The sequence below is a fragment of the Mustela nigripes genome, unplaced genomic scaffold (assembly GCF_022355385.1).
Source record: "Mustela nigripes isolate SB6536 unplaced genomic scaffold, MUSNIG.SB6536 HiC_scaffold_75, whole genome shotgun sequence".
Classification (NCBI taxonomy): Eukaryota; Metazoa; Chordata; class Mammalia; order Carnivora; family Mustelidae; genus Mustela; species Mustela nigripes.
This window is the reverse complement of record NW_026739490.1, coordinates 4719469-4744314: the sequence shown is the minus strand read 5'-3', so window position 1 is coordinate 4744314 and position 24846 is coordinate 4719469. Positions and strand designations below refer to the sequence as shown.

The window sequence follows — 24846 nt, the reverse complement described above, 5'->3', positions numbered from 1 at the left end:
CCTAATCAACTGATCAGCTTCTCTTCTAAACATCTCTGAAACTCAGACCTTCCATTCCCATTCTGGCCCTCATCAGCTCTCACCTGAACTCTTGCACACATTTGTGAGATATTCTCCTTAATAGATTTCATACAGGGGCGCCTGAGTGGCTCAGTGGGTTAAAGCATGACCCTGGTCATGATCCCAGGGTCCTGGGATCGAGCCCCACATTGGGCTCTCTGCTCAACATGGAGCCTGCTTCCTCCTCCTCTCTCTCTCTGCCTGCTTCTCTGCCTACTTGTGATCTCTATCTGTCAAATAAATAAATAAAATCTTAAAAAAAAAGACAACCAGATCTCATGTATCCCGACCCCCCCCAATCTAGTTCTATCCTTTTTAACCTAACAGTCTAAACTCCTTTAGAGGCACTCCAGCCCCTATAGACTTGGGCTCTTTAGCAAGACCCTAAGTTGTGACCCAGATCCACTCTCTCTACCCCCACCCTCTGCCTTTCCACGCCAACTCTCCAGCAGTGCCCAACCACTCTAAATTCCCAGACCATACTCACTAAACATTATCATCTCTGTGCCACAACTCATTCTAGGCACTGTAGAGAAATTAGTTAAGTAGACACAAAGGGCTATCTTAACTCAAAGGGCTTTCTTCCAACAGGAAAACCAGTAAGTAAACAGAATAATTTCTGATACTGCTGACTGCAGTGAGGAAAATGAAGCTGAAGATGACAGAGCACGATCAAAAGCCAACAGGGGTACTGTTTTGGCATGGGCAGGGAAGTGGACTTTGAGAGGAAACCTGAATATTGGTGGAAGGGATTCTTTTTAAAATTCTCAGACCCCAAATGTTTACAAAGGTTATTTGTATTAAGTAGCTTACATACATACAGGATTCATATACACAAAATCTACATATGCAATATCTTTAGCCTGTGGCTCTAATACGACAAACCCAAAGCCCACTAGACTTCCTAACATAATGCATTTCCTTCTTGTCTGAGCTACTTAACACAAAAAACATTCTACCTCATCATCAGATAGGGGAATCGCTGGCCCGAGAGGCATTCACTTAATTCTATTCCTCTCAGTCCAACTTTAGGAAGAAAATATTTGGAGGGAAGGGTAGGTCGACGGTTTATACAAGAGAAGTAGAAATGCAGAAGAGGTGGGGCTAGAAGAGGACATTAAGCTCACTAATTCTGAAATGGCTCTTGTAAATACAAAGAACAGTAACGAAGGACAACGAACAAAATCTAAATGAGAATGAGATTTTAATATTATTTATTTATTTATTATTAGATTTTATTCATTTATTTGACAGAGAGAGGTCACAAGTAGGCAGAGAGGCAGGCAGAGAAAGAGGGGGAAGCAGGCTCCCCGCTGAGCAGAGCCCAATGTGGGGCTCAATCCCAGGACCCTGAGATCATGACCTGACCCTAACACAGAGGCTTAACCCACTGAGCCACCCAGACGCCCCTGAGATTTTAATTTTAAAGGGAGAAGAAAACATGCATGGGAGAAAAAAAAAACCTGAAATGTAAATGAAGTTGTAAACGATTCTCATTTTATTTTTTTTTAATTAGGCTCCACATCTAACGTGGGGCTTGAACCCTGAGATCAAGAGTCACATCCTCCACCAACTGAGCCAGTTACATGTCCACGAGTCTTACTTTAAAACAAAGTATATGAAAACCATTTAAAAAAAACTGGCTTTGACAATGTCTTGACTATACTTTTATCTTAAAAATTCAAAATCATCATGAGGTGAGGCCAGTCAAGAGAGTAAGAAAAATATGACAGGAATTACTTGGAAACAGGGCACAGTAAGAGGTTTATTAGTCATATGCAAAAATTAGCAACAACTTGTCCAGCTGGGCCAGGTTACAATTAGTTCACAGTGATACTAACTTCATTCTGCCATAGACAAGAGCATAGCTACGTCTCCTCAACAGAGGATTTTATTACCAAACCCATATTCTGGCTTTTCGAATGGTCTCCCAACCTTATACAGTGTGCCTCCACAGCATCTGTGAGTAAGAACGTCCCTGAAAGCCCTTCAGAGAGCAGAGGAGAACACCTTCTCGTGGAGGAACATCAGCTTTTCTAAGCGAGTTCGTTTCAGGAGCGGGAGCCACTCCCAGTGGAATAACTCGACCACGCGGTACCCGAGCCGCTTCAACTGCCGCCTCTTCATATTGTGCAGCCCGAGCAGATCCCTGGAACCATAGCAGTACTGGTTCTTGTTTGTCAACTGAATAGCCAGCTTCACTTGTGGGGCCTGCAGGCAGGCTGGGGGATGAGGGCCCGCCATCTCCCTGACCCCCAACCTGCCTGCCACACCGCCAGGGGAGCTCCCCAAATGTATGGCTGCCTTCGCTAATATCCCTGCCTGCTGCTCAGTCTTTGACTCAGTTTCTCTCTGGAAATGTACTCTTGATTTCCCTTTTAGTAGCTGAGTCATCAAATCATCTGTAAGGCTGACTCCCACATGCTTCAGCCTCAATTTGGCTTTATCTTCAAGTGGTACCGCTTCTTCGTTAAATGGTAATGGCTTCATGTTAACGTCAAGCTGGACCTCTAAGTCAGAAGACCGGGTATGAGGCAAAATCATATGGTGTTTGATGTACTGGGGCCCGCCCAACAGGTTTTCCAGTAAAAAGAGAGCCTCTTGGAATTCAGGCTTTGAGCACATATCCCTCCTCGCTAAATTCCACAGCATTTCCGACCCCTCTTGCTGAAGGTGAGCAGTAAGACGATTGCCTCTGTAATCTAGACACTCAACACCGACTGTACCATCAAGAGTATACAACTCCTTTGTGAGTTCGAACTTAGTTCTCTCCTGAGCTAACCTGATGAACTCTGGACTCAAAGCAAAGTTGATGAGCTCTAACGGAAAGTACTCAGAAAAGGCCAGGCCCAGCAGGCAGGTGAGCAGGTGTTCTGGGTATCGACTGAACTCAGGCATCTTTCTGTGAATCTCGCTTATCAGACTAGAATAAAACTCTTCTGTATTGGGTGGCTTATAATTCAAAGTTCCAAATGACCACAGAATCTTGGCTATGTCTTTACTTCGACAGAATGCCACCCGAGGAGGCAAAGAAGCAGCCACAGCATTCATTAGCCCTTCATCCAGGATGCGTAAGGCTGAGCAAGCAAGAGTCAGGTGCATGACACCCTGAACTCCTAGAAAAGGAATTCGCTGAGGAGCGATCTGGCCAAATTGCTTCATGAAATTTACGTGATCCACATGAGTGAAACGGAACATTTTAAGAATATTCACTAGGGCATAATTACTCAGATGCTGCATGTCAGCACAAGCCAAGTCTCCAAGTTTCCTCATGACATATTCAGAGAGACCACTGCTTGATTTGAAGAACCCCAAACAGATTGTACCAATCTCCTCTAAATTGATCGAGTCTATATACTTGAGAATCAACGATTCTAGTTTTTGCATGAGGTCTTGGGGTACCTGGCGACTTTCACCTATAATATAAATTAGGTGAATCAGCTGGGACAAGGATAGATCTTTCCAATGCAAATTAAGGTAACTAAAAAAGATTTTCAAAAACCGAGGTACTTTGCGGCCCAAGTGCCGCCAGAGGTCCGCCACCAAGAGAAGCTGATCTAGACTCATCTCCCACACCTTCCTGCAAAATCTGATTTCATACACATCCAGCACTGAATGGGAGCAAGGGATTCCTAAACTGACAAAGGCTTTCAAAATCTTGATCAGATCTGGGACATCAAAGAGCTGTATGTTTTTCACACTCAGCTGGCAGAGCAAACCAAAGCTGGGACTGGACAGGACAGCAGGTTGCTGCTCTGCAGGCAAAGAGCTCAGCTTACACAGATAATCAGCAATGACTTGAGGCTGGAGATTATCTTGATAAACTGTGATTTTGTGCAAAATTAATTCACCTTCTGAAACGGAAAGGGGCTGACAAGTCTCCGATCTGTTGTAGCTGTGGAGCTGGTACTCTGGTCTTAGCTGTAGGAAACCTCGGGGGTCTTCAAAGGAATCAAACACTTCTACATTGTCTTCAACAATGCCTGTGGACCCAGGGGAGCCCGGCTTCAACGTGCTGGCCTGTGAGGCAGAGACCCCACTGGATTCCGAACCTGGAAGGGCACTGCTGGTTGTCAGGAGCCTCCGAGAAGAGGAAGCGCTAGGAATGTTCCCAGCTTTTTTGGCAGGCTCGCAGAGGCCGCTGTGTTCTGGAGCCTCCTGTCCCCTCTGCCGGGCGCTGCTTCCCACATTCCAGTATGTCACACTCTGGGCGGCACTGCAGGCAAAAGGACTGCAAAACGCTCGATATCCTAAAGGTTTTAATAACTTGAGGGTGGCTGCCGTTCTGGGGTCAGTACAGATCGTTCTGGCAGTCAGAACACAGTCCTCACAGGTTTGTCCAGGCAATTTCTTTACATGGTGCTGGATTAGAGCTGGACGCGGAGGCGTTCCACAGAAACTGCCTGGAAATCTTCGGCATATCGCAAGAGCCATGGGTCACAAATGACTGGGCCAGAATTGGTGCCAGATACTGAAAAAAGGGTAGATGAAGAATAAGTGGCTTCCACCTATCACAATACAAAAACGCACACATTTTAAGAAAGGGATTAAGCTACCCTGCTGTCCACTTGAATAAGTTCCATACTAGTGAATGCCCAAACCACAAGCCAGCACACATCAAGGATAAACTCCTTCTCCTGGATACCAAGGCATAAGGGGCCCACTTGGAGAATAAGAACATTGGTAAAAGCTGCTGTGCTGACTCTGAAAGTAAAAAGTGGGATTTGGTATAAAGTTTAATTATGCCCACCATAACCCTCCTTGTCCCTAAGGTATGAAGACTTGATTATGGGATTGTGTTCTCATGCTGCTCCTACACCTGTTACAAGATGCTTATTCTCCTCCCCAGGAGGCTTACCAGATACTGAATCACTATCACAGAGAAGTCAGGCAATTGGTACATATATTCAAAAAACTCCTTTTGGCAGGAGAAGGCAGAAGGCTGATGCCCCCTGCTCACTGTCACTTCACGGGTGGGAAGCAAAAAGCATCTCAGAGTTGGGCTGTAGACTCAGGGCACACCAGTTCACAGGCCTGCCCCACTGAAACGCAAGGGAGCAGCACAGCTCTCCTCTGGAGGTGGCTATTAGCAATGTTGTCAGTGGTCAGGCATGGATTACCCTGCCTCTGAGCGGCACAGTCCCCACTGTCCCCTGAGGTAGGAGCCACGAAGCTCCTATTTTCGGATTCTGCGAAGCTCCTATTTTCGCTAAAGGCTTTTAGCTTTCCCTTCACTGGAGAAATGCCAAAGCCTGACAAGCAAAACCCAGTGAGCCCTGAACTGCCAAGATGTGGACCAGGTAGGGTTGTTGCGGCACATGAGCAAGTTCTGAGGGTGTCAGGGTGACTTTCTGAAATTCCTGCCCAGCTCTCCTGTCAGCCCTTCCCTCCAGAGCCCACAGCAGGAGAACCATGTGGCCACAGGGCATGCCCCATGGCTTTGTTCGGGCAGTCCAGCTAAGCAGGCTTCTCTGGATGGTAGGAATGTATGCTCTGATTTCTTTGTGAACCTAAGCAGAATTTATCACACTAAATCCTTAGATACTTAGTTCTTTACCGTGGCCTGTGGACCATTCTCTCTACTATGTTTCAATCTCTGGGTCCAGATATTACAGACCAGGGGTCGGCAAACTATGGTCCACAGGTCCAAATCTACCCCTCTACATATTCTTTGGTAAAGTCTTATCTGAGCATAGCCAGGCCACATATTACGTATTGTTTATGCCTGCTTTCTCACTACAAGAGCAGAATTGAGCAACTGTAGCAGAAAATGTATGGCCTGCCTGCAAAGCATAAAATATTTAGTACATGGCCCTTTACAGAAAAAGTTTGCTATCTACCATTAGTTTATTCCTATGAATGCAGATGGCCAACTTTTTAAAAATTAGAAAATATTAGAAAAGTAGTACTGAAATAACTTTTCCTTTAATAGTTAGAGATAACTAAAGATTTATGCCTCAAGCAGCTGCCTTCAGCTCAGGTCATGATCCCAGCGTCCTGGGATCGAGTCCCGCATCGGGCTCCTTGCTCCGCAGGGAGCCTGCTTCTCCCTCTGACTCTGCCTTCCACTCTGTCTGCCTATGCTCACTCTCGCTCGCTGTCTCTCTGACAAATAAATAAATAAAATCTTTAAAAAAAACAAAAAAAACAAAAAAAAACAGTCACTACAAATCTCAACCAGTACTGCACTACAGGCATGGTAGGAACAAAACAGCAAGTAATAGAACTCTCTAGTTGACAGAATAGGGCTTTTTTTTTTTTTAAAGATTTTTAATTTATTTTGCCGGGGGAGGGAGAGAAGAAGAAGGGAGAGAAGGGTTTAAAAGATTAAAAATTAAAGGTCTAATTAATTAATTAATTAGAATTTTAATTGATTAAAACTAAGGTTTAAAAGATTTAAAAAATTAAAAGATTTTTAATTTGGGGCGCCTGGGTGGCTCTGTGGGTTAAAGCCTCTGCCTTCGGCTCAGGTCATGATCCCAGGGTCCTGGGATCAAGCCCCGCATCAGGCTCTCTGCTCCGTGGAGAGCCTGCTTCCTCCTCTCTCTCCGCCTGCCCCACAGCCTACTTGTCATCTCTGTCAAATAAATAAATAAAATCTTTAAAAAATATAAAAATAAAAGATTTTTAATTTATTTGGGGGGAAGAAGGAGGGGGGAGAGGGAGACAAAGAGAATGTGAGCAGGGGAAAGGGCAGAGGGAGAGGTAGAGTATCTCAAGCAGAGTCTTCACTTAGTGCAGCACCCCACCTCACAACCCTGAGATCATGACTTGAGCTGAAACCAAGAGTCCAACGCTCAACTGACTGAGTCACCAGGGTGTCCCGACAGAACAGGGCTTTTAAGAAGACCTGCTTTACAACCTGGAATCCACATTTGGCTCAACATAATTTGCAACTAAAGCCATAAACAGTCAAATCTGTAGACCTTCCTCTCATCTTGAGAACTAGTTTGAAATAACAACAACAAAAGACAAAACATTTTTTTTTTTACAAAATAACTGTGCCCCCCAAAAAACTGAGATGCCTGGTTGGCTCAGTTGGTAATGTGTGACTCCTGATCTCAGGGGTTTTAAGTTCAAGCCCCACACTGGGTGTAGATTACTTAAAAATTAAAAATCTTAAAACAGGGGCTTCTGGGTGGCTCAGTGGGTTAAAGCCTCTGCCTTCAGCTCAGGTCATGATCCCAGGATGCTGGAATCGAGCCCCACGTCAGGCTCTCTGCGGAGAGTCTGCTTCCCTTCCTCTCTCTCTGCCTGCCTCTCTGCCTACTTGTGATCTCTGTCTGTCAAATAAATAAATAAAATCTTAAAAAAAAAAATCTTAAAACAAAACAAAACCTGAATACAATTCAAATGTCCACCCAGAAGTAGAGGGCTGTTTTACAGGGGAAGTGTGTGGTAGGGATCAACATGAGAAAAAGCACATACAAATATTCAGTGGAACAAACTGAACACGAATGAGTGCCAGCACCTAAAATATTTATATAAAAGGAAAGTAACTATATAGCGTTTTATAACCATATAACTTTTCCCCCTTTTTATTGGCATTGAAACTCTTAATACAAAAGAGTATATGAATTTAACAAATGCCTTTATAAATAATTTTAAAAGCACACTAAATAACTTAAATTACTTCAATAAATACTACCTAAGAGTACTTAATGAAATTATTGTGCATGGTCCTTACATGAACAAAAGAACCATTTCCTCGAACATCAATGTTTGAGTGCTATCAATTCTGTATTTCGAATTGATTCTGTACTTTGAATTAACGTGGCTCTTCTTGATTTGCAAAAAATACAGACTAAGTCCCAAGATGGAAAAAACAACAGCCACAATCATTTTAGGGCTTCCTCTATGCCAAGCGTAGTATATGTTTTTTATTTATTTTTGTTGTTTTGTTTTTTACTTTTTTTTTTTAAACAGATTTTATTTATTTATTTGAGAGAGACAGGGCAGGAGTGGTGAGGGGTGGTGGGAGGGAGAAGCAGATTCCCTGCTGAGCAGGGAGGCCTACACAGGCTTGATCCCAGGACTCTGGGATGATCACCTGAGCTGAAGGCAGACGCTTAATCAACTGAGCCACCCAGGAGGCCCCAGTATACACACTTTTTAAATTTGCATTAGTTCCAATCCTTACAACCTCTCTGTATGGTAGGTCTTATTATCTCTATATTGTGGACGAGGAAAGGGACACTTCACAAGATTAAGAAATAGCTAAGGGATGGAGTGGGGTTTGACATCAAAGATCATCTGATTCCAAAATTCACATTGTGGGTGTATTCTAGAAGAGAGGAGGAGTCAGATTCCATATAAAGAGGAGAGGAGGATCCTGAACAATCACAGGGTTTCCAGACATAGGGGAGCTTGAGCGTTAGAACTGGGTGAACTCAAAAGCCCCTCACCTCTAATACGGGCAAACCTCGGAGGTAATGTTGTTTGGTTCGAGATCACTACAATAAAGTGAGTGTTGTGATAAAGTGAGTCAAAGGAATTTCCTGATTTCCCAGTGCACACAGTTATGCTTACACCATACTGCGGTCTGTCAAATGTGCAATATTATGTCTAAAAAACAGCAGACATATCTTAATTATAAAATACTACTAAAAAATGCTAACCATCACCTGAGCTTTCAGCAAGTCATAACCACAGATCACAAATCACCATAACAAATAAAAAATAATGAACATCTGAAATATTGCAAGAATTACCAAAATGTGACATGGAGATAGGAAGTGAGGAAATGCTGTTGGAAAAATGATACCAAGAGACTTGTTCGACCTTCATAAACCTTCAACTTGTCATACACCTTCAACTTGTAAAAAACGCTCTCTCTGTGAAATGCAATAAAGTGCAAAATGAGCTATGCCTGTGGTCTAGGATCCGTGCTATCACTATGGTTTGTTTATACCACTTATGAAAAGAACATAGAGAAGACCTCAAAGACCAAAATCTACAGAGAGGAATGGATTTACAAGATATCCCCTCATCTGAGGGAAGAAAAAGTAACACAACTGAAAACCTGAAAGTCAGCAGGAGAGATAAGGGATCCCAAATCTCAACATAGGAGAGAAGCAAAAGGAAACCCCAGGATAATGATGAAGATCCCAAAACTAGAACTGTGAGCAGACATAAAGTTCCTGCCAGAGGAAGTAAATATTACCAAGGAGAGGAGATTTATACTTCTGAGGAATAATCTGAGGATGGACAAGCAACTGGTAGACAGAAAACCAAGCCAGTAACAATAGTGACAAAAATTAATTCTGGGAAAACAAAAAAGTTGTGTAAGACAGAAAATTTTATATTATGCTTCCTACTCAGCTATGAATATTTACATAATCTTATTGATATAAACCCTGAAGATCAGCTTAACCAAAAACTATAAGCAAACTATATATGGAAGATACAAGGAGGGGAAGAAGAACAGGGACTGGGTAGTGAAGCCCAGAGCCACAAAGTCCATAATAAAGAAGCCGAAGATTTTATAGATATAGATACTTCCTAGAAATCAAGAAACAGCAACACATTATTTAGAAATATACTGATAAATGTCAAAAGAAACAGAGTAGAAAGTACCTCCACAGAACAGAAAAGGAGGGGGAAAGAAGGAATTAATATTTAGTGTTGTAAGTTCCATCAAACTATTGGACTGTGTAAACCATGTCCAATTTTGACAAAAATTAAATTTGCCAAATGCATGTACTAACAGGAAATTAAGGTATTTTTTCAAGAAGACAATCAGTGTTCGAAGAAAGTAACCTACGGTCCAAGGAAAATGCTGAAAGCTTTTCTAGTCCAAGCAATTCCTACTGTCTACAAAACTTCTTTAAGGATGCCCAGTAACAGAAATGATGACAAAATAAAGAATCATAGAAGCATGCAAAGCCAACAGCAAATGGCAAATAGGAGGTACTTACCTTTTCACCATGCAACTTTTAGCATAACTGTATAGACACTGTATTTACATATACAGGTCTGAAATATAATCACTTTAGAAGTCTGGTCTTGAGTACTGTGGAAGGAAAGGAAAGAAACGAAGGGAAGATACAGAACCAATAAAGCAGAACAGTTAGGAGAAAAGGCAATACAAAGGAGAGGTTCTCCTCTGCCCAAAGGAGAAGAGAAAACACAGCTGAGTGAGTTAGTTCCTCTTTCCTTAAAAACTCTCATAGAATCGGTAAGAAAGATGGAAAGGGAATACTGTGAGATTCCCCAATCAGTACCTACTGATGCCTTCTCTAGAGGTTCAAAGCCATGTGACATCAGCACAAAGCTCCTTTCTTACTTTAAATGTATAAATTTAACTATATGTACAACCTCCTCATCTCCTTTTTTTTTTTTAAGATTTTATTTATTTATTTGACAGAGATCACAAGTAGGCAGAGAGAAAGGAAGGGAAGCAGGCTCCCTGCTGAGCAGAGAACACGATGCGGGGCTCGATACCAGGACCCTGGGATCACTACCTGAGCCAAAGGCAGAGGCTTTAACCCACTGAACCATCCAGGCACCCCCTCCTCATATCCTCTTTAGGGGTTCTAACAAACCAGAATGAAGCCTCAGAGACCCCTGGCACTGCCCAACCACCCTGAGCAATGGAATTTCATAGGAGTGAATGAAGACTCTTTCTTACCTTTCTACCTTCCAGGTCTACAGCAAATAGACCAGGTCTATTTGGTCTGAGCAAAGCCAAATAGCTTCATTTAAACTATAATCCTGAAGTTAGAGGAAGGGAGCCAGTCGGAGGAAGACAGCCATGCTAACTGTAGATTAAGTCTATGACACTCTTAGCGTATTCAATTCACCAGTTACGGGATCTCCTCTCTGAATTCTGATTTCTGTCCTTTTGCTACAAAGGTTTAACCCCTTATGTCCTCATAAAATTGCCACAAATAAATGGATACTTCAAATTCTAATCTTGTCTTAGCAGAAAATTTGTTGAGTAACCGAGAATTAAAACTAAAAACTAAATTTCTCCAGGTGTTGAGAGCCTACCAAGCTTTAATGCCCCTGGTGAGGGCTTAGAGACTGACCTAAGGACCCTTAGCTGTTAATGCAAATGCTAACTGGGCTAGACTCTTCTGTGCTTCAGTTTCCACATAGGAGCAGAGACAAGACTAAAGTCTTGTACTATTACTACGAAGGTCAAACACTAGTGCTAAAGTGTTTAGGTCAAGATAAGTATCACCTAGAGTTAAGCCAAACCAAAACCAAGTCTAACAGCCCATCCCCTCCACTTCGTTCCAGCTTCCACTTTCTTTTCTTTTTTTTAAGAGAGGGAGAGAGAGAGAAGCTTAGGCAGGCTCCACACCCAGCACAAAGCTCCACTGAGGCTGGATCTCACAACCCTGAGATCAGGACCTGAGCAGATAGCAAGAGTTAGACACTTAACTGACTAAGCCACCTAGGTACCCTCTAGTTTCCATTCTTATTGGAGAAAACACACGACACAATTAACTGTGAAAAAAAAATTTTCCCCCAGCTTATATAGCCCTCTCCTCTCCTTCTCTAAGTCTCTGCTATTCCTCTATTAGAATGGCAAAAAGCGCCTGGGTAGAAACAGTCTGACAAGACCCCACAGATGATTCTGTTAGAGCCACTGCTCTTAAAGGATTCACAATGCTTTATCTAGAAAATTTCTGGGTTTAAAAACAGAGAGCAGGCACCCATATCCTCTCAGACAGTGACAGTGGAGCTATCAAATCTTTGCAAGTAAAGAGAAATATCTGCATCCAAAGTCACGTCAACTGGCCAACTCAACCCAGTACTTGGTTTTAATCTATTCTAGGTTAGCAAGGCTGAGCAGTACAGGTTTTCAGACAGCTGAAGGGGAAACTTCAGAATTCTCTAATATAAAAGTTGACTTATTTGCATGATGAATGACAAGCCCCTGCTGGGAATCAGAAAAGTAACCCAATGAACGGCGAAGAAAATCATACAGTCAAATAAATTAGGCCTGCACACTGCCAAAGGCCTCACTTTCTCCGCTGTAACACTGAGTCTTCAGATTTTTATTTTGGTTACTAGACAGTAGTGAACTCATCCCAGAGCTTGCCTGAGGCCATTCAGAGCAGTGAGTTGTAGAATCCAGTTCTGGAGAAGCCACTGTTCTTACTATCCACAAAATGTGAGCAAAGTGCAGAAAACGGGAATTAACATGCCAGCTGCAACAAATGACTAGAGCAGGGAACACCAGACACATTTAGGAACACCTAAAGCACTTGGCTACCAACTCCATAGGATGAAGCACTACTCGAGGTTTACAGTGAGGGAGCAATGAAGCCTGGTCTGACTGAGTGGATGAGTAACTGGTATAAAGAGGGCCCAAGGCTCCCTGAGTCAGGACAGAAGAGCTGTGTCATGATTTGCACAGAAAGAGAAAGGGCAGTTATTTTTATCTCTGGAGAGAAAAGGGAGGAAGACATCAATAATACCCTTAGTTAGGTCTGGGCAACCAGAAACCGTCTGTTAAAATGGGGAATAGGTATACATCGTATTGATATTTACTCAAGACTCAAGTTGACCCAGTGCTAAGCAAAATACTGTAGGATTTTGCGGCTCAAATTGTGGCCTGCGGAGCAGCGGCATCAGCCTCACCTGGAAGCTGGTCAAGAATGCATAACCTCAGACCCTACCACAGGCCTACATCCTCAGATCTCCAGATCCCCAAGTGATTAGCACGCACGTGAAAGTGTGATAAGGAGTGCGGCAAAGCAGCTCGCAGCATTCCGCCAACAGCCCTGCGAGGCAGCCAGTTGTTATCTCCGTCTCCCAGAGGAAAAAGTCAAGGTTCACACGAACCGTCTGCCCAAGGTCACAGAACTCTGAAGTGGCGGGGTCGCCGAGATGCTGCCTAAAGCGGGCCTGCGAAAGGAGTCCGCAGCCGGGCCCAGAAGCGCGGAGTCCGGCCTCGACGTGCCCGGCCCTGCGCCGCCCAGGACGGGAGAGGCGGGCCAAGAGCCAAGTGGGTAAGGAGAGGCCGCCACGACCTCCTCCCCGGCCGCCGCCACTCACCTGAGCCTGGCGAACGCGGGCGCCGCAACACCAGACCCCGGATCCCCGCGCCACCACGACTACTCCAGCAACACCCGTACCTCAGAGCCCCACTTCCGGCCAACTGCCCGCTACTTCCGTCTTCTGCGCTAGTGACGGATGCCGCCGAGGCTCAAAAGACTCTGTCAGCGTTTTCCAAGGACGTTTTCCAGTGGAGGACCTTGCTAAGAGGACGCGGAAGTCTAGAACCTGCGGAGGGGGGAACAGCGCCGTGGATGGACCGCTCTGGAAGTCGCTAAATAGGCTAGACACTGGTTCGAATCCCAGACCGCCACTCAGGCTTTTATTGCCTTGGAGAAGTGACATTAACTATCTAAGCCTAGTTTCTCAACCCTATAGTGAGGATAATCATGCATCTATAATAGAGATGCATCTGTGAAGTGCTCTCAGGAGAAGAGTTAGTGATGGATAGCCGAGCCTGTTAGGAGAAATGCATGTGAAGAGTTGGAGCTGGAGGAAGCCTTTGCTATGGCTGCTGAGCTAGGGTCATCATTAATCTCCCTGAGTAGGCTTACACCTGAGCGGCTATCAGCAACTAAGCAAGGGAGAGCTCCTCCAGGAGGGCTTGGTCCCAGACTGCTGTTCTGGGGGAAACTTGAGCACTGCCAGTTGGAGTTTGTCATACCTTGTCAGTGCCTTGGTTGCGGGTCCACCTACCCTAAGAGCTGAGAGGGAGACTTGAGGACTGACGCTCCTTCCAGGGCACCATCTTGTCAGGGAGACAAAAACCAATGCAGGGAGGACACTTCAAGGAGGGGCAAGGCTGGCATCCCAATTCCTGAGCTCTGCAGAGGGCAGTTTGTCTGAAAATTTCACTTGGGCCAGACCAGAGCAGACATTCCTAGTGGCTGATTATGACTCTCTTTGTGAGAAGAACCCAGAAGAAGCAGAGAGCTCATCCCCAGGATATGAACCGCATTGCTCCTAGGCAGCCATGACAATCCTTTTCTTTGCCAAATACTCAATTTCCCAGTCTTCCCCAAAATAAGAAGAGGATGCAACTCAGTTCTGGCCAACAACATTTAAGGAGAAATGGACGAGTAGGATTCTGGGAAAGCTTTTACCTTCATGATAAAGTAGTGTGACCTCCGTCTCTTGTGGAGCTGTGGCAGCCACCTTGTGGCACTGAGGGAACTACATGCTAAGGATGGGAGAGTAGAATGAAGTCTTATGTCCTTGAAGAACCAATACTTATGATGGGATGCTTGTGACCAGAATTGTCAGGTGAGAAAAAATAAACCACTATTTAGGATCTTGTAAATCCGGTTGTTACTTGTAGCGGGGTGCATTGCACTGCATTGCATTCTTGAGTTGGGGAGGGGGGCTTTGTGAAGATGACAGAGGCACTTACATAAAGGACAGCACTTACGCACAAAGGACAATTCCCTGCTCACAGCATTCTTGGGCCCATTCTACCTTTGGGGCTTCACCACTAATAACAACCTTGTTCTCAACCTTTGTGTTTTTGTCTTCTGCCCTCAAATATTGGCCAATCACTGTAAGGTGGCTCAGGATACCACATCTAGCGGTCTTGCCTTCCAGCCAGCAGCCTGTTGTCCAGATGCTGAGTTAGAACGACCTTGAAACCCTTCAGGGTGACAATCTGAGCTGAAGAGAAAGCCCCTTTGGGTAGAAACTTGGATCCACTCCTCCTGGGCAACATGGAAGAACTTGGGCTTTGGGCCAACCTTCTCGCATGGCCCAATGAGCACCTCCAGCCTCATACCTCTCCGGGAAATGTTTACTCCAGCTTTGACCTCCACACCCCCTTCACCTAGGCTTCACCTCCCCAACCTACAAAGACACAAGCAGGCCAAAGAATGCCACTCAAGAGGCTTTCTCCATTTTATTTCTTTGGGAAAAGAAAACGAAGTCTTTCCATCACATATGGTAGAGATATATATTTATATATATTTATATAGAATTTCTTTTGTGTTTGGAAGTCCCAAAGCTGAGTCTGTTCATATTTTTTTCTATATATTTTTTTCTTACTAATGCCTTCTCTTCCCCCTGCCCCTCCGGCCCAGGCCCAGGTTCTGGGGCAGGTACAGTGAGGGGTGAGTGGAATGGGCAGTGATTGCCAGATGCCCCCCCCCCCAGCTCAGAGATCTGGTGAGGGTCACCTGGAAGGGGCTGTGCAGAGGGATAGAGGCCACACAGAGGGGCACTCTTGTTTTTGTGGGGGACGCACAGCTCATTAAACAGTCACCAGTCATGGGAGGAGGTTGGTCAGGGGTTGGGGAACTTGCTCACAGTAGTTGCCAGCTCTCTCCACCCTGCCCTCCAAACCGAGTCTTGGGGAGGAAGAGAGTGAAAAGAGAGAAATACAAGGGCTGAGGGCCAAGCCTCCTCTAATTTTTATTGCTGGTGAATTAGAAATTTGCCTTTCCCTTCCTTTCTTAGGGAGATAGACTCAGGATGCTAGGAGGAGGAGGGACATGACAGTGCTGTCCCAACCCCCACTGATGGCCATGCCAGGCCTACCTTGGGCAAACACTGGGCTACCTTGAGATCCTGGGAACTCAGGGGTCAGTGTTCTTCTCAGGTAGCCTTGTCCTTCAAGGGCAAGCACAACCATCCTCCCTCGCCACCCCCCCCCAAACAAAGGCCTCTGGCTCAGGCTTGGGCCCATTGGAGCTTGGAAGTGGGCAGTGCACCAAAAAATCAAGCAGAATTTTCTACTGGAAGAAAAGGTGAGGTTGGGGGAAGAGGTGGCCTAGGACAATGATGTTCTTAGCATGAAAGCAGAGGGAGGCTGGGGGGATCGAGTGGGAAAAGACACAGGGAGACATCACAGACACTCATATGACCTCAGAAACCGGGTGAGGGGAGTGCCTGAGAGGCAGGTAGCACTTAATAGCTGTAGTTAGAGCCGGACAGTGGCCCTGGGTGTGGGGTAAGCCAAGCAGATGGGGCTATCACCCTGTGGGGTCCTGGCCAGAAGGGTAGGGTAGAGCTAAGAAGCCTCCAGGTGACCCTTCCCAAGAACAGGAGAGCAGATCTTCCCTGGGCACTGAGTCTTCACCCCCAGCCTTCCCTACGGCCGGCCCCTGATATGTACATAGGGACATATACTCAGGACCAGGCCAGGCGCCAAGGCCTGAGCCCAAGAGACCTTGGGGGGGAGGGGCTGGGCAGGTAGCCCTCTCAACCACATACAGGCTATCTGCTCCCACTTGTCCTGTCAATCTGCCCAGGGAGGGATAATAGGACAGGAAGGAGAGAGGCCAGGAGCCCAAGGTCTGTCAGCTTTGGCAGACCCCATGAAGACCTCCTCAGGCTACATGACCTCTGAGGTGACCACACAGAGCATCACCAGACACCGGGATGGCCAACGGTAGCCACCCAGACCTACCCAAGGGCTGAGGCACCTCATGGTGCTACAGGCCTGCCGCCTCCCATCTCCCAAAAAAGAGCGCCAAGATGGGGAGCACGGGGCTCCCCTGCTGCCTGGGCCCCTCAATTTCCATACATGCCTCCCTCTCTCCCCTCCTTGGGAGGAGGGTCCAAAGGGGCTGCCCAGAGGGCCAGTGGTAGAGCCCCAAGGGCACCCCTTGGGGGTTGGGGAGGGACCTGGTCACAGCTGCTTTGAGAACCTCTTTGGTCTGGGGACATGGGAGACATAGGGAAGAGACATGGCAGGGAGGGGACACTGGGGACTCTGGCCTTTGACAGGGCACTTTGTCAAAAGGCCACATGCCCAGGTAGGGGATCAGATTTCCGTGGACTCAATGCGTTCGAGGCGGGAGGGTGTCCAGGCTTTCTTCTCCTCGCCGTGTTGTGGGGTGGGTGTGCTGGCCCCCCCGGCTGACCCACGCTCCCGCAACCGCCGCTCCAGCTGCTGGTTGCGCTGGTACATCTCCACGTAACTCAGCTGCAGTTGCTTCTGGTACTCGATGACCTTCTCCTTCTCCTCCAGCCACACGCGGCGCTCCTCCGCGAAGCTGGCGCCCTGGCGCTCCCGGGCTCGCCGCTCCGCCGCCAGCTCGGCCTGCAACCGCCCCACCTCCCGCCGCAGGGCCCGCGTCCCGCTCTCCCCGCCAGCATCCACCTCCCCGTCCAAGGAAACCAACGAGGCGGCGGCGGCCACCCCGGCCTGCCGGCGCATCTTGGCCTCGTCGCTCTCGCACGTGGCCAGGGCATCCTGGGGCTCGGCAGGGTCCACCGGGGTCAGGGCGGGCTTGAGGCACGCCGCGGGCAGCTCCGCCTCACTCAGCTCCAGGCTGGCCTGCTTGCTGCCGAAGGAGTCCCTCAGGCTGAGCAGCTGTTCCTCCTTCTCTCGCAGCGAGGCCCGGCCCTCCCGCAGTTGCGAGCGCAGCCCCACGATCTCACTCAGCTTCTGGGACACGTCCGCCTGCGAGTCCTTCAGCTGCTGCTTCAGGAGGGAGATCTCCCCTGCCTTCTGGCACACCTGGGCAGGGGCAGGGACGAAGAGGACCAGGGTCAAGGCAGAGCCCCGCAGGAGGGCACCCCAACCCCTGCATCTAGCCCCAGGCCCAGCATCCCCAGAGGCCAGGTTAACTCGTGGGTCACAAGGAAGGACCCAGAGGGCCCTCCTTGGACTCAGGACACATGTGGCTAATCTCACACAAACCCCTGGGCCACTCTGGTCCTCACAGACCCTCCTCATCTGTTCTGTCCCCCTCCCCTTCACTCCCCTTGTGACATTGGCCACAGCTCTGGGTTTCTCCAGAGTGACAGAAGGAGGGAGACTCAGAAAGAGAAAGCCCAAGCCCCCTGCCCGCACCTCCCACTTAGTTTCCTCCATCCGGGGCAGGAAGTCAGCCTGCTCCTTCTGGCAGGCGGCCACCTTGTCCTCAAGCTCTTCCCGCTGCCGCATCAGCCGGGCTGCCTCCTCCTGCAGCTGCTTCTTGTCCTGCTGCAGCCGCAGCACCTGCAGCTGGAGGCCCTGCTGGGCGCGCTGGGCGCGGCGGGCCACCTGCTGCAACTTCCCACTGCAACCCTGCCGCAGCTCAGCCAGCTCGCGCTCCCATGCCTTCTGCCGTTCCTCCAGCACCTGAGCCACCGCCGCCTCGCTCTGCTCCAGGCTCCGCCTCAGGGCTGCCACCTCCTGTTCCTTTTCCCACAGCCGCTCCTCGAGCTCCTGGATCAGAGCACTGGGCGAGGGTGGTGAGCACGCCGCGAACGGCAGGCCTCCACCTCCGCCCTCCCCCGAGCCCAGGTGGCCTGGCCGCCCCATGGAGGAGGATGACCCACTCTTGCTGGAGGCCCGCCCACTGTCAGAGGTTCCTAGGTCCTGGTAGCCCGAGCCACCCCCGCCGCTGCCGCTGCTGCCGCTGCCATAGGTGGCAGTGCCAATGCGGTTGATGTGGCTGGTGGAGGCACTGAGGGGCGCCAGGTGCTGGCTGTAGCTGGAGCTGTAGGTGGGCAGGCTTGTGAGTGAGTTCCGGCCGGAGTCGGAGAGGCCGCCCCCACCCCCACCCGCTGGGGTCATGGTCCGAGACTTGTCCAGTCCACCCTTGAGACCACCAGGACCCTGTCGTCCCTCGGGAGTACCATTAGTCTGCGGGGGACACAAGTTCTGCATGGAGTGGAAGTTCTTGGGTACAACAGGCTTGAAGGCCGAAGGCCTAACTAGCGGCTCTGAGCACTGAGTAAAAAGCAAGCAAGGGAGAGCGGGTATCAGAATGTGGCCTTAACCCAGGCCCCACCTCTTCCTTCTAGCTGAGAGAAGTTCAGCCTCACCCCCAATTAATCTCCATCTTGGAAGTCCCTCCCAGGTGGGTCTCCACCTCATGGCCAAGTCTCTACCCTGGAACCACCAGCTAGACTTGGCCCCCAGGACCCCACCCCGTGGCTCCCCAGCCCAACCTCCAGGGTCCACACCTTACCCTCCTCTCTGGAGGAGCCACCCCGCAGAGAAAGGCCCTAGGGACTGACCTGGTCTAGCTTGCCAGAGGTGGCCAAGAGCTTAGGTGGATGGCTGGGCTCACGATACTGTGGTGGGGCCTTGTCACTGCTGCCGCTGCTGCTACTGCCACCACTGCTGCCTACCACGTTGCCGCAGACATCAGTGTGGTCGCTGCCCCGCAGCTCGCCATTGAGGTAGAGGGAGTTGGCGAGAGCCTTGTCTTCTGAGGGGTAACGGCCTGGCCTCTCCCTGCCAGCCCCGCCACCGCTGCTGCGGGGGCCGGGGAAGCTGCCCTGGCTGCCCCCACCCCCGGTGCGGGTGCCCACGCTCTTCATGGCGAACTCCTGGGCATGAGCCACCCCACTGCCCACACTGCCCATGGCCAGCCGAGGGTCTGGGGGTCCGAGCTCAGAGGGCCGAGGGGCAAAGGCCAGGAGAGGATCCCGCCCTGGGTCAGCGCGCACAGGCAGTGTCTCCAGCTTCGCCATGACTAAGCCAGGAGGGCACTGTGGGCACAGGGGGGAAGGCAAAGATAGGTCAGCCCCACCCCCACCACCTCAGACGAGTCAGCCCAAGCAGCACTTGCACCCAGCCCTTCAGTGTCCCTTCCTTATAATGGACACAAGAGTTCCCAGACACCCAGGATGGAGGAATGGGGCTGGGGTAAGAGTGACAGCCTGGTAATAGGTTGCCTGTTGCCCACCTAATTGTGCCCAGACCCCAGGGCACCATGCACATACCCTCCCAGCTTTGCTCAGCTCAGCATTCCACCCCTCAGCTCCTGCCTCAACCCCACCTCCTCCATGAGCCCCAACTCTTCACTGCAACCCCCAAAACTTAGGCACTCTTTACCCTGGGTTTGAATCCCTATAATCCAACCTTATGGGCTGGAGAGACAGGGTTGGAAGGGTACAACAATACTTGAATTCAATAGGGAACCTCAGAAATTAAGGGAAGGAGAGAACCCACCCCTAACCAAATCTTCTGAGTAGGGGTCTTTCCCAGCCCCCTAACCTAGGGTGTTGCAGTCAAGGGCAGAAGTGGAGGCTCACTACCAGCGCAGGCTCCTCTCCTTGCCTTTCCAAGGGGGTGGAGGGCCGATGGGTCCTCAAGCCTGGGACCCTCCGAGGCCCGGTCTGCAGGGGCCATGTGCCTCACTCTCGCAGTCGGGGCTCGGCCCGAACCGGCTGGGCGACTTTGGACGGGCCGACTGAGCCATCCCGGACTGCAGTTTTCTCCTCTGCGAAATGGGAGGAATGAAGGACCTACCTCATGCAGCTGCCGAGTGCCAGGCGCCCCGAGGCGACAGGCGCGGGAGGGACGGGAGTCTTGTCGGGGGAGGGGGGTGGGTACCGCCGCGCGCCCCAGGGTCGCATGTGGGCGCCACCTCGGGCACGCCCCGCCCTCCACGGACGGCTGGGGACCGTGGCTGTAGCGCGTAGCGAGGGGACCTTCTGGAGGTCCACTGCCGCACGAGGGGCCCCTTCCCCACGGTCAGTACCTCTGCAGAAGCCCGGGGGCTGGCTGAGGCTGGGGCAGAGGACGCGGTGTCACCAGCTGCGGCCGCTGGCAGTGCCTCCCTCTTGGTCCCGGTTTCCCACCGGTGGGCGGGGCGAGGGGCGGGGCTTCCGTCCCCAGCTGCGCCCGCAGGGGATTCCGCGCCTCCCATCCGCTCTAAGAATTCACTGCCACCGGGAAGACTTCCTGGGTTACCCCTTTCCCCGTTCCCTTTGGACCTTGAACCGTGAAGTCCTCTGAGCCCTTCCAGGAGCGCGCTCCCCCCATCGCCCAAGGCCAGCCCACGAGAGCAGGGGGAGCAGCGCAGGCTTGCAGACAGGGCCTCGGGTTACCTGTGCTCATAGAGGCCCCACTTCCTGGTTCCTTTGTCTCAAATCCACACCGGGGAACACCTGCCCTAGAGATCTGCATAATCTGGCGGGGCCAAGGCACCATGCAGTGCCAGTCGTGGAGGCAGGCCCTCGAACCGAATCCACTTTCCCCTAAGGAGCCCTCCTTCTCTACCAAGGTGAAGGGGTCTGGGCGGCACTCCATGGCCCTCCAGTGCCCCTCAGACTATCTTCTACCCAGGTGCCCATTCTGCTGCTGCGTCCTTCCTATTAGACCCCAGACCCGGGGAACCTGACAAAACTCTTGTCCTTCAGGAGTCTTTTGGCCACCACACCTGGAATTACAGCCCTAAGTGGTTGGAAAGTTCACCACCAAGCCACGCCCCACTGCCTTTGTAAAATTCCATTCTCTCAGCATCTGTCCCCCCAGGGGTGGAGAACAGCACTCTACAACCTTCCAGCCACTCTATCCCCACATACACAGCTGAGTCCAGGCTGAGGCAAGAGAGGAACCTAGCGCAGAATTTTAGCGCAGTGTCACCAAGTGCAAGACCCTGAGAGTGAGTGCCTCTCAGGCCCCCCTCTAGACCGTGCTCTGCCTCGGTTCCCCACACACTCCAGCCCAGTTACCCCTCAATCCCTAAATCCCCTTCCCACCCTTAAGCATGACCCCTTTCTCAGCATCCTTGGGTGCAATGTAGGGAAGAACTGAGGACTGTGAGGATGAAGGCTGAGTGGCCTAAGGCTTGAAACCAGTGCCAAGGCCTGGGCCGGGTCTGGGAGGAAGAACTGAAAAAACTTCACAGAGATGGGGTTCGGGGTGGGGGCAAGGAAGGAATCCAAGCTGGAGCACCAGGGTGGGTGTGACACCCTTAACAAAACAGGGGGAGATGTTTGGAGGAAACAGGTACTTTGGGAAAGACCACACAGAGATCTCTCTCTCACAGTGGGTGGAAAGAGACTGCGGTGATCAGCATTCGAGGGTGGTATGGGCGGGGCCCCACATGGAGGGAAGGTGGCAGGGCCCCAGAAGCCTGGGAGGCAGCGTGGATGCAAGAAGGAGGCCAGAAGAAGGCAGGCCTTGGAGAACAAGCTGGGGGGCTTCCAGAATGTTGGAGCAGCTTCCAGTGTGAGAAAGGGGCCAGGTAATGTCGGGATTGGAGAGTGTATCCTGGATCTGGCAGGTGGAAACCTCACTGTAAGAAATGGCTTCAGAAAAGGGGTGCATGGCCAAGCCAGGCTACAAGGGTGGTTGGGTCTGGAGGGAAAGATGGGAGAGTTCCCTAGTGAAGGAGGAGGCCAGAGAAGGCAGTAACTTAAGGTCTTTGGGATCCAAAGGCGCTTTTTCTAATTTTAAATTAAGCATTCTAGAAACCTGAGTATGTTGCTATGCCGAAGGAAGGTGCCAACAGTGAGATGAGCTAGGCAAGAGGGCTCCGCCAGATGCCTGGATGTGGGCAAGAGTAAACCTCCGAAGTGATCACGTTGATCACAAGAGTGACAGGGGACAGTGTTTGGGAGGGTGCTTTCCGAGATGTAGGGTGCAGTACAAACATGCGGTACTACCTTCTCTGATCCACAAAAGGAGGATCTGACCACAGGTTGAAGCTGGTCATAGGCTACTCTGTGCCACTGTTGCCCTGGGATGTGTGTGGTCCTCGGACAAGCTCAATGCCCAGAGTCCTAGATGGAAATGAGGTGTTCCCAAGAATGTCTCCTGGGACCGGCTCCTGCTCTACCTTGGGAGTCCTTGACTGTCAACCCACAGCAGCTCTCCCTGGAGCCTCATTCCCCAAAGATTGTCTTGCCATAATTCTAACCTGTCATGATCAATCCTGTGCAAGCGTTCCCTGCCCCTTGTTTCTTCGAGTCTGGGCCATTGCAGCTTCTTTTCTCAAAACCCCACCAGGGAGTTGGCAAGAGAAAGAGGGGCATTTGTTCCCTGATAGGCAGAAACTGAGCCCGGGGCCGGGGGGCGGATTTGAACTTCATATATGGGCTGGGGTCCTGAACTGGCCCAGGGGGGTAAGCATGGTCCACACAGGCAGACTCAAAGCATCAGCCCAACACCTGAGATGACAGCCTGTTGCCCAACTCTGCCACTATCTCTGCACCATCAGCCTTCAGTGCCTGGGACATTATGCAGAGTACTGATGGTCATAAAGTGATCAAGTGAATTGTACCCAGGCTCTACATGGGCAGGTCCCTCCAACCCACAGTGACCACTCAACCCCTCCTTCCCTGTGTCCCTCCCACAGCTAAGAACACTCCACCCTTCTCTTGTGGTCTCAGAAGCCCTATACTAGTCCATTCACCCCCTAAAGCTTTCAGAGCCCCTCTTGCCAGCACCCTTACTGGAGGGTCCTCACTGGCCTTTCCCCCCCTGCACTCCCTCCCACACACAGCTGCTAGGGGACTCTTTCTAAAGGCAAAGCTGATCTTGTCCCTGCTTTGCCCAGATTCTTCCATGAGCAGCACCAAGAACAGTCGACATGAGTTCTGGAGGCATCAGCTCAAGTGCAAATCCCAGCTGAACTGATTAGGGGTGAATGCATGCAGGTTACTTCACCTCGGGTTCTCACACCTACCTTACAGGGATTTTAAGAGGTAAATGTATTGTGGGTAAAAGGTCTGACATTCCTCTCAGTCTCCAGAACAAGAGCAGAGCTTGCAGTGGGCCTCCAAGGCATCTTCCGCTGCCCATCCTGTTTCTCCTGACCTGAGCTCCTCTCCGCTAAACACAAAATCTCTTCCCAGCTCTCTATGCCCACCTTGCATCCTTCAAGGTCCAATCCAAATGCTGCCTCCCAGGAGAGCATCCCTGATAGCCCCTGGAGAGCAGGGGCCTGGGAGCACTTGGGTCAGGCTACTCCAGGGAGATTTCACTCTGAGGCTTCCCCAGGGGTTGGCCTGGAGGTGCCCTGGGGGCACAGATGGCAGAGTCCTGGGGGGGTCTCTGGGCCCAGACCTTGAGGAGATGCAGAGAGAATGCTGTGGGAATGCTCGTTATGAGCAATGCAAAGAGGCAGTGAATCTAGACAGGAAAATCAGGAAGGGCTTCCCGGAAGAAGGGCTGAGGGAGAAAGGGGACTGAGGGCACTAGAGGGCTTTTGGGGTGCAGAGGTCTTCAGAACTTCTTGGTTGGGATGTGTGAGAGGAGATCCACCTTCTCTTGGTGTCAACGGGGGAAGGGAGCCATCTCCTAGATCCTGGCTCTGGTGAAGCTGGTGTTTAAGGACTGAGGGGGCTGACAGCGCCCCCCCTACCCCAGCACACACACGCGCGCACACACGAGCTTTCGCGCTGGGGAGTGGGGGTGTTCGCCATTCACCAGCAGTCCACGGCCCGCAGCGCCAGTAGATAGAGACCCTAGCCACAAGCTGTCCTGAGGAGGTGCCCAAGGGTCTCTGTGGTGCAGGAAATACCTCTCGCATCTTCCCTAGCTCCCTACCAGCGCGTGTGGCCCCGGGGGGCGGGGCGCAGAGGGAAGAGGTGACATAATCCGGGCCGCACCCCCTCCGGCCGCCACCTCCCCCCAGGCCTGGTGAAGCATCCATGACATCATCGGCCTTATCTCCACTCCCCTCCCCCGCCCCGGGACCCCAGCAGCGGGACGCACCCCCTCCCCAGCTCCGGGTCCGGCAGGACGAGCATCGCAGTGCAGCGGGCACGGCGACAGGTCGGAGCCGGGAGGGGTGCCGCGGTGGGCCGGCCTCACTTACTCGCTGCCTCAGGGTCCAGCGCGGGGTCCTCGGAGCGGGCACCACCGGCCCGGCTCGCTGGCGCAGCCCGAAGCCCGCCCGGCGGGGCGCGCGGCGCGGGCCCGGCTCGGCTCCGCGCCCCTCCCGCTCCCCGCCCGGGCCCCGCCCACCCGCGGCTGCGGCAAACGCGGGCCCGCCCTCCGGCCACGCCCCCCAGGGCCGCCAATCCCCAGGCTGGGGCGGGACGCAGCGCCTTAACCCTTTTGGAGCTGCGTCGGGGTTCGCGCGTGGGACCCCTCTATCTCACCCTCTCCAG

The 24846-nt window shown here is 50.8% G+C and overlaps 3 protein-coding genes across 10 annotated transcripts in view; all 3 read right to left on the bottom strand.

Moving 5' to 3' along the window:
• UBOX5 (U-box domain containing 5) overlaps window positions 1-13159 on the bottom strand; it is a 35559-nt gene extending 22400 nt beyond the window's left edge. For both annotated transcript variants that reach the window (XM_059386551.1, XM_059386552.1), the window contains exon 1: window positions 13072-13159. The gene's annotated coding sequence lies outside the window, so the exon portion shown is untranslated. The remainder of the gene's footprint in view (window positions 1-13071) is intronic.
• Window positions 1536-13162, bottom strand: FASTKD5 (FAST kinase domains 5). The gene is made up of 2 exons (XM_059386550.1): window positions 13072-13162; window positions 1536-4531 (listed from the first exon to the last, which is right to left on the bottom strand). The coding sequence occupies exon 2, from the start codon at window positions 4492-4494 to the stop codon at window positions 2050-2052; it is 2445 nt and encodes an 814-aa protein (XP_059242533.1). The 5' UTR covers window positions 4495-4531; window positions 13072-13162; the 3' UTR covers window positions 1536-2049.
• Window positions 13163-14937: 1775 nt separating this feature from the next.
• On the bottom strand, window positions 14938-24646 carry LZTS3 (leucine zipper tumor suppressor family member 3). Of its 7 annotated transcripts, none has more exons than XM_059386577.1 (5): window positions 24552-24640; window positions 20060-20222; window positions 19012-19488; window positions 17858-18721; window positions 14938-17521 (listed from the first exon to the last, which is right to left on the bottom strand). In XM_059386577.1, the coding sequence occupies exons 2-5, from the start codon at window positions 20129-20131 to the stop codon at window positions 16823-16825; spliced, it is 2112 nt and encodes a 703-aa protein (XP_059242560.1). In that variant the 5' UTR covers window positions 20132-20222; window positions 24552-24640; the 3' UTR covers window positions 14938-16822. The 7 variants fall into 7 exon arrangements, with proteins under 7 accessions (XP_059242560.1, XP_059242561.1, XP_059242562.1 ...); XM_059386578.1 differs by lacking the exon at window positions 24552-24640 and adding an exon at window positions 20484-21246 and having other exon boundaries at window positions 17921-18721; XM_059386579.1 differs by lacking the exon at window positions 24552-24640 and adding an exon at window positions 20484-21244 and having other exon boundaries at window positions 19997-20222.
• Window positions 24647-24846: the final 200 nt, after the last annotated feature.

Excerpts from the sequence above, each read along its gene's own strand:
- FASTKD5 (XM_059386550.1), bottom strand. The coding sequence starts at position 4,494 with ATGGCTCTTGCGATATGCCGAAGATTTCCAGGCAGTTTCTGTGGAACG.
- LZTS3 (XM_059386577.1), bottom strand. The coding sequence starts at position 20,131 with ATGGCCCCTGCAGACCGGGCCTCGGAGGGTCCCAGGCTTGAGGACCCA. Across the intron at positions 18,722-19,011 it reads CCTCTGGCAAGCTAGACCAG|TGCTCAGAGCCGCTAGTTAG; the intron begins GTCAGTCCCTAG and ends CTTTTTACTCAG. Across the intron at positions 17,522-17,857 it reads TGGAGGAAACTAAGTGGGAG|GTGTGCCAGAAGGCAGGGGA; the intron begins GTGCGGGCAGGG and ends GCCCCTGCCCAG.